The 9,216-nt window shown below is 40.5% G+C and overlaps 1 protein-coding gene across 6 annotated transcripts in view; it reads left to right on the forward strand.

The window, feature by feature from the left end:
- myt1b (myelin transcription factor 1b) overlaps positions 1–3,952 on the forward strand; it is a 126,106-nt gene extending 122,154 nt beyond the window's left edge. For 5 of the 6 annotated variants that reach the window (XM_078254245.1, XM_078254244.1, XM_078254247.1 and 2 more), the window contains 2 exons: positions 2,923–3,066; positions 3,617–3,952. In XM_078254245.1, coding sequence (XP_078110371.1) covers positions 2,923–3,066; positions 3,617–3,760 — 288 coding nt within the window. In that variant the 3' untranslated portion in view covers positions 3,761–3,952. The remainder of the gene's footprint in view (positions 1–2,922; positions 3,067–3,616) is intronic. The other variant, XM_078254246.1, reaches the window with a different exon arrangement.
- Positions 3,953–9,216: the final 5,264 nt, after the last annotated feature.

Below are 9,216 nucleotides of genomic sequence, written 5' to 3' on the forward strand. Positions count from 1 at the left end.
ACTGACGTTATACAGTCATTTAACTGATAATTTGTCTCTCTTTATGCTACTGTTACTGCTACAATTTACCATTATCCTGTTATAATAACCACTTGTGGCAAGAGTGGTCGCTGTTTAGCAAAAGTTAGATAAAAGGTCCTATGACAGAATAAAGGTCCTATGACATGCTGCTTTTTGGATGCTTGTATATAGACCTTAGTGGTCCCCTAATACTGTATCTGAAGTCTCTTTTATATAGACCTTAGTGGTCCCCTAATACTGTATCTGAAGTCTCTTTTATATAGGCCTTAGTGGTCCCCCTAATACTGTATCTGAAGTCTCTTTTATATAGACCTTAGTGGTCCCCCTAATACTGTATCTGAAGTCTCTTTTATATAGGCCTTAGTGGTCCCCTAATACTGTATCTGAAGTCTCTTTTATATAGGCCTTAGTGGTCCCCTAATACTGTATCTGAAGTCTCTTTTATATAGGCCTTAGTGGTCCCCTAATACTGTATCTGAAGTCTCTTTTATATAGGCCTTAGTGGTCCCCTAATACTGTATCTGAAGTCTCTTTTATATAGACCTTAGTGGTCCCCTAATACTGTATCTGAAGTCTCTTTTATATAGGCCTTAGTGGTTCCCTAATACTGTATCTGAAGTCTCTTTCTCGAAATTCAGCCTTGGTGCAGAATTACAGCCACTAGAGCCAGTCCCACAGGAGCTTTCCTTAGGATGTGCCATTTCTGTGTCTGTAGCTTTAAATGCTATTGAGGAGGAGAGGGGGGGGGGCAAGGTGGAGGGTGGGGATGTGTCCTTGACCAACTGCCATGCTTCGCTCCTTTGAAAGCCATGATGTCTCTCTCTTTCTCATGGGCGAGCCAAATTCTCTGGGTGGGCAAAGCAGAGAAAGGGGAGGTAACCTTTCCCCTTATGACATCATAAAGGGAAGATTCCAGATCGGCCCATCTGAGCTTTCATTTTCTCAAAGGCAGAGCAGGATACCCAGGGCTCGGTTTACACCTATCACCATTTCTAGCCACTGGGGGACCATAGGCAGGCTGGGGGAACTCATATTAATGTTAAAAAAACGTTCCATGCCATGGGACCTTTAAAACATAAGGGAGGTGATATTCTATATTTTGTTATTGCCAACAGTGACTGCATCCTCAATATATTTTCATATATTTATACCGCAGCTTTTCTGTGGATCTCAGCCCGCCCTAACGATGTAAATCTATAAAAAAAAACGGCTCACAAATATACTAAATTTTGAAGAAAAAAGGCAAAATGATATCCCTAAACAGCTGTCCACTGTATATTTTAGCAAACATTACTCAAACAGAAGTAAATCATTGTGCCTTTGCCAAGGGCTATTTTCTGTGGCGGATTTATCCACATTTCGTGCTCTAGTTCAGTGGTTCCCAATCTGGGGTCCGGGGACCCCTCAGGGGGGCGGCAAAGATCACAGGGGGTGCGCAAGTCTTTATCTGGTTTGAGGTTGAGGTAAAAAAAAAAATATTTGCACATGTTAAACAAATTATGATAATACACTAGAATATATAATGTATACAAAAGTCGGTATAAAAACTATGTATTTTTGTTCTCGCTTAAAATTGTAGGCAGGCTACTTAGTAGGCCAAACCTCCGGGACCTCTTAACCTGGGACCCTTCCTGTCATCAGGTCAGCTGCTAGCTGCTATCATCCTCATTTTTCCTGCCGCCATGGCATCACTATTTTATGAATGAAACATGGCGGAGAAACGTAAAAGTGCTGACAACTCCTCTGTATCAAAAAAGAAAGTAAGGCTCTATCTCGAGAGTTACCTCAACTTCGGTTTCGGAGGGGGGGCTCAGCTTTTCTTAGACATAAGTAGGGGGGGGCGCCAAGGAGTAGTTAGTTTTTCCAGCAGCAGGACGGTGCATGTGGGATTCAGTCCAAATAAACTACAGTGTGTGTGCTCAAGGTAATGAAGGAACATGTCAGCCAGAGCAACAGTGTGGCTCATTGATGTGTTTTTAACAACAACTGAGCTCTGTGACACAGATGGTGAAGACACACCTGGCTTTAAACCACACACAACACTTAGAATCAGAATCAGAAAGGAATTTATTGCCATAGTAGTTACCCTACGTGGAATTAGCCTTGGTGATTGGTGCATACATACCAGAGATGTGGACTTGAGACTTGGTGACTTGGACTAGAGTAGACTCGAGTCACCATTTTGATGACTTGGCTTGACAAAAAATAAATGACTTGAGACTCGACTTGTACGTTAATGACTCGAGACTTGACTTGAGGCATGATGACTCGGATGACTCGCATGTATTCATAAGTTTGAATGTTAGCTGTTAAATATAAAATAATATAATTTAATGTTGTCAGGTTGTTGTCTAACTAAGAAGAATGCTATGCAGCGGCAGCGGCGCAAACTGTGAATCATGATTGGATAAGATAGATAGATAGATAGATAGATAGATAGATAGATTTTTATTGATCCCAAAAAAATGGGTATTTTATATTATAATAACGGTGTTGCAGCAACAAAATATCAGACACACAGCACACATACAGAGTAAACATTAAATAATATATAACTGGCTGTCAGTAAAACTCCTTGCTATGGCAACACGTAAATTGATTGGATGACTTGACTTGACCTGCCCCCCAAAAAATAACTCGAGACTTGAACCAAATGACTTACTTGGGACTTGAGCAAAGATGACTTAAGTTACAACACTGAGACATACACAAACGAACATACTAAACATGAATAAGAATAAGAATCCCACTTAGTTTGATCAATTGATTGTTGGTTTGGGGATTTTCATAGACGTAGTTGACAATAGAATTACTTCAAATATTATTTTCCAGTCGCAGATAAAAGACAACCTTGTGCCTAAAGTGGTACCATTGTAGACGTCGTGTTGCTGTGTGTTGCAGATCTCCTCCATGGAGATGAACCTGAAGAGCATTGAGCACGAGAACAAGATGATCGAGGAGCAGAACGAGGCTCTGTTCATGGAGCTGTCTGGGCTCAGCCGCGCTCTGATCCGCAGCCTGGCTAATGTACGCCTGCCACACATGGTGAGTTGTTGTTGTCTGCATACATGCACGCACACACGCACACACACACACACACACACACACACACACACACACACACACACAGGTGTTCTTCTTACCTTTTTAAGGTATTTGCATATAACTGAGCCCTATGTATTTCATATCAAAATGTTTTTTCTAGAGCAATGTATAAAGAGATCATTTGGCACTAAAGCAAAACTTTGATTGGCTTTTTGAAATTCCTCAAATCTCTTTTAAAAACAAACAAACAAACAAATCTGGTAAGATTCTGCTTTGAGTGTCACGTACTGTAATTACAGTTTGAAAACAGTTTCCCGTATTTTTGGTTTGGCGCGCATCTAGGCAGGCTAAAATGTATTGTGAACCTAAATTGATATGCAGGCCGGATCAACATTTGCAAGGGGCTGGAGTTGGCCTGCGGGCCTTGAGTTTGACTCGTGATTTAATGTATCTGTTTGGAGGTGTGTTGTATCTTGTGTGTTGACCGGCACATGGCCGTTGGTTTCCCTGCTTTTTCCTCAACTGAGATTGGTTGTTGTTTGTACCACAGCAGGGACCAATCACGGAGCAGAACTTCGACAGCTACGTGAGCACCCTGACCGACATGTACACCAACAAGGACTGCTTCCAGAGCCCCGAGAACAAAGCTCTGCTGGAGAGCATCAACAAAGCTGTAAAAGGCATCAAAGTCTGAGGCTCGACACACACTAACACACAGAATGCAAAACTGTCCTGAAGCGCTGGCTGGAGCGTGACGGAGGTGGATATGGAGGGACGGGGAAGATGAAGGAGAGAGATTTTGAAGTACTCTACAATATATTGAAGTATGATTCAAAAACAAAAAAAGGGAATTCAGGTTATTTAAATAAACGGCAACTTTAAAAAAGATCAACCCAGGGAGCACTCTGTTAGAAGAAAAGTGACGCGGACCAAAATCCACACCATGCTGCTGCCGGGATTAGGAGGAGGAAACCAGATCCTTCAGTCAGAATGGATGGAAAAGAAGAATAATGTTACTAGAAACAGTATCTGGGTTTTTTTTTTTTTAATATGCTGTATTGTTTACCTGTTGTCTCTCTTTTGTGTCCTGAACTGTTTTTGGAGAGGGGGTTTCACTGTTGAGCGGCCGATCCGTTTTTTTCACGCTTCGTATCAACTGAAACACGGAAGGAACGCAAACACGGGATTGCTTACAGGAGCTTGGCGACATGAAGAGGAGGACACGGATGAGTTGAAGACTCTCAGTGCTGTCCTGTAGCACACACAGGACATTGTGTGTGTGTGTCCTGTGTGTGTGTGTCCTGTGTATGTGTGTGTGTGTGTACACCGACTCCAGAAGCTCTCTGATTCACGGCTACACACACACCTCGGCATTATGACGCAAGCGCTATACTGAATTTGTGTTTGCTTTGTGGTATTACTGCGGCAAACGATGTCAACAGTGTAATGTTGACTCAGTTTGTGGGGGGGGGGAGGGGGGATCTTCAAGCAAGATCACGAGACAGATCCAGGAACAGTGTAGGTTGTTTATTTTTCATGGGACAGCTGATATCATGATTTAAAAAGAAGCAAATGAATCCTTTTATTCCTTTTTTAACTGAAATGATAATAGTAATAGTGTGGACACATTTCAAATTCAGTTAGTCATATCAATAGTATTTATCAACATAGGAATTGCACTTCATTTCAATGAATAGTTTTGTGGTACAATAATGATTGTTATATATGAATTATTTAAACTTGTGAACTTTTAAATTGTAACTTATTGCCATTTATGTTATTGAGGTTTATTTATTTGAAGCAATCTATTTATTAACTTTGTTTTGTAAGACACACACACAAGAAAGCATCCTTATTGATTATCGTGGTCAAAGCGATTTACAGATGTCGTATGTCAATATTTTAAGAATCTATATATATAACTGACAAGGCATATTTTGTTTTGAGTACTTTTTAAAAAACCTTTTTAAGTGCAGATGTTTTATAACTGACAAAATCTTTTGATAATTTTACAAAAAAAAACAACTTATCTTTTGGGGTTATTCTTGTTTTTCTCCTCTTTGTTTATGTTCTCTCTGTTAACTGCTACATTCAGAAACCCACTGCTGAGGGGGGGGGGAGAAAGTATGTATTTATTATTTATTTAATATGAAAGAAATTGACTGATATGGCTGTATATTTATTTTGTTATTTATTTGCGTGATGTGACGGTTGAGTCTGAGTAGTCTCAAAGATCCACTGCTAATATTTAAATAAAGAAACAAAATCCACACAAATACTGTTTGATTACTTAGGCTTTTACCTAGACATACCAGCAGCTGATTGTAAAGACAAACAGTAACCCAACAAAAGCAATCACTGTTCTGTTGCTATCTGGTCTTGTGTCAGGTAAAAGAAAACCAGGAACAGTTAAAAAGTTAAAAAATGTTACCTCTCCCGAGCGCTTTGTAGCAGCCAGCACTGGCTCACCCAAAACCTCTGTAATGTACCATAGATGCTTCAGTCTTATTTATTATTTTCATCAGCACAATGGTACATATATAGAGCTCTATTGCAGCAGTGGTTCAGGCTGGATGTATGGGTCTAAAACACACACACACACACACACACACACACACACATACACACAGGATATAGGATGGCCTCCTTTGACAAACGTCTATCAGATAAACATACACACCCTTGTAGCCTTACTCTAGATTTTAATTTTTTGATGCACAAAGTGCCACTAAAAAAGAAAAAATGAAAAAAAGAACTCACTTTCTTTCCTGATTCTTCGCATTTCTGCAATGTAACAATGTCTGGTCCCGGGAAGACCACGGCATCAAGAGAGTGGTGATTGTTTCAGATGCCTTTATTTCTCCGCCAAGATGGCCATTAGTACACTAAATATACATTCTGTATAAATAGATTTTAAAGATGCTATATATATGAATATAAACATACATATATTTTTCCAGTGTAATTGTTGACTTGCTCTTCTTCTTCTTCTCTTGTATTACCTTAACAAAGGATCACTAGCTGTCTAGAAGAGATGTGAGGGGTGTTATCAATAGGAGGCAGTTACACCTTATTTAATATCACTAAGACCTGCTCAACTGTGGCTTTAAACATACCATTCACTCAAACTGAAGGCAAAGTCGGCATTATTGATGATACGGTACAATACTTTAGAAGTGTTTTCATTGTAGGTTTCCTTTTTAATCCCCATTTCTTGTATTTGTCTGTCCAGAAATGTCAAAAACTGTATGTTGTACTACTGAATCTGAGAAATAACTGTCAATTTGAAACTAGATGGTTGGCTCTTTGTTCCTAAGTGTCATGTGAGTTCATGTATAGTAAAAAAAAAAAAAAAGATGATGCCTCTGAATAATGTTCTGCACATAGTGTTTGGCAACATTGTGCAGTTATTGTATTGTTACTAGTAAAGCCTGCTTGCTATGAGCCCATTCTCTCTAATGTTGAGTCGAGCAAGTAGGAGACTTTAGTGTAACCTGCCTTTGAGTGATTTGTTGCAGCTACTGTGATGTACAGTATGAACCCCTTGTGTAACTCTGATGTCAAAGGCATGTTGTAAATGTGCTCTTAGCCAATGTAGAATGAAACTCCTTTTGTGCACTTTCGGAATAACCGTTGAAAATGCCAGCATTTGAGTCTCGACTTGTAAGAACCCCAGTAGATCACGAGCAATAGCAAGTACTCACCTCCACTGGAGGGCGCATTGCAAAGCATTGTCACACCTGTTTGTTGCTGTTCCCGTAGAAAACAACCTGTACATTATGTCACATAGAGGCATATCTGTGATTCAGGGGGTTCGGCTCGGGAATGTAGAAAAGGGAAGCGGTACTTTCTTTTCCAAACAAAAAACGAAAACAAAAGAGATTGACAGGAAGCGGAGTTTGGTTCTCAGGTGACCGGGGAGAGCTGCTTAAGCAGAACAGAGCAATGCTATAGGTCGGCCAGTCAGATGAGGCTAGAAGCAATGCCAGCGGCCGGATCAAGGCCTCCTGCGAAACGAGATGAGTGTGTGGGAGTGGGAAATTGATTTGCCAGGCAACACAATCTCCCCTTGTTTTAGGAGGAGGCGTTTGTTGCATAAATATGTGTCCATCACTCAAAAGGAATGTCAAAGCTTTTTTATGACTTTTAACCCCCAACCCCACCCCACCCCACCCTCCTTCCTCATGTCTTGTGTAACCTTTCCTCAGGAAAGATCATGTTGATGCATTTGGTTAACAAAGTAGTATATTCTTCCTCTCTTGAAAATGCACGAGAATACTACCCGAGAGTGTTAAGACTGTGAATATTCTCCTAACTTATTTATTATGTCATGATCCCTTTTAAACTGCTTGATGAAATTGTCTCCCGAGGTATGTAAATGAATAACACTGAGGCCATGACAGTATGGCATTTTCAAAAAAAATGTCAGCTGAGAAAGCAAATGCAGCCTACGGTTGGTTCTGCGCCCACACACTGTTCTCCTTTTTACAGTAAAGTACTGAGTGATGGAGCGGGGAGTTGTATTATTCTAAATAGCAAAGAAATTGGAAAACAAACTGATTGGGGCCCAGTTTCCCTAGAGCACCTGGAATGAAAACGAATTTAACATGATGACACTTTTCAGGAAAAAAAAAACAAAACAGCCCAGACCAAAATCCAGCTGTGTGTTTAAGAGGGGAGGGGGGGGGGGTCACACCTTTGCATCCTGGTTTCATGTTAGGTACAGATGTTTGCTTGCCAAGAGCAGAATGGTCACACTTTGACTCACACACCATGTAGAAAACGACTCATAATAAGATAGAACTGTCTAGTTGAGTGGCACTTTTCACCAAGCTGAGCAAAACCAAAAGCCCCCAACCCCCCCCTGCCCCCCATCCCCAACTCCCCTCCCCGAAACGCCCCCTGCTGTAGTTACAAGCCGTGTGGTCTTATGATGTGTGCCTTTCTCACTTCACCCATTTCAAGATATGGTATGTTTACACTTGGCAAACCTGGTTCAAATAGTGTTGACAACATTTGGTCTGCATCTCTAACCCAAAACTGTCGGGAAACCTGGGGGGAGGGTGTATGTGTGTGTGTGTGTGTGTGTGTGTGTGTGTGTGTGTGTGTGGGGGGGGGTTACTATGTATAGGGAAATAAAATAAATGTGTCTTTTTACATGCAAGTAGAGGCCATTTTGTGACAGAGATACAAACCAACAAGCTTCTGTTAGGAAAACAAAGAAACTGTGATCTCATTCTGTCGATTCAGGTACCCAACTGCATGGCCAGTTTCTGTGAAGGAAATCTGAAGAGCATCATCATCATCATCATCATCATCATCATCCCTAGATAATGCATTAGTGTGCAGGGCGTTATTTTGAAACATGTGGAAGTCTCTGTACATATTTGTATTAAGAAGAAACAGTGTTATTGTTGTTGTATTGAAGACAAGTTTAAAATGGCAGAGAAAAGTTTGTGACAAAGAAAAAAAAATCCACAGCCAAGGGTTGTCCTGCTAGCACATTTTTACAGAGATGAGCTATTTTTACTGGTGATTTTCTAGGCACCGATATTGATATCCTTTTAAAAAAGTTACAAAACTTCCAAAATTACAAGCACTTCCACAGGATAGATTGTATGGTAATTTTTGTTACTTTTGTAGATGTCGTCGTTCCTTTACTACTGCACCGTTTTGTAAAGTGGGACAGGCCTTGGCTGTGTGTCCTCGGGGTCTCATGATGTTTTTGTTGGGTTTTTTTGATTGGGAAGTAAAACACTGTAGATGGGCCGAATTTGTGACTGTGTGTTTGTGTACTTGTGTACATGTTCCCCTGTTCCTGTGTCAGTGTTATAAACCAGAGAAGTGATGTCAGTTATTGTGGGGGTATGAACCATTTTAAATGTTCTCTATGAAAAAAACAAATAAAGAATCATAGACAAGAATGACTCCGTCCAATCTCTCTGTGTTTGTGTGCTCTTGTACGTCTTTCTTTAAAGGACCTACAGTATTTGAGTTTTAGGCCTTGGGAGTGAGTACATTTTTGCAAAGTGAGCACATTTTGGCCAGGGCTTACTTTAGACTTAGACTTCTCTTTATTGATCCTTTTGGGATGACTCATCTGATAAGATTTCGTCCCGGGGTTCCTCATCTGATAGGGTTTTTGCTTTT

The sequence above is a fragment of the Sander vitreus genome, chromosome 7, assembly GCF_031162955.1.
Source record: "Sander vitreus isolate 19-12246 chromosome 7, sanVit1, whole genome shotgun sequence".
NCBI lineage: Eukaryota > Metazoa > Chordata > Actinopteri > Perciformes > Percidae > Sander > Sander vitreus.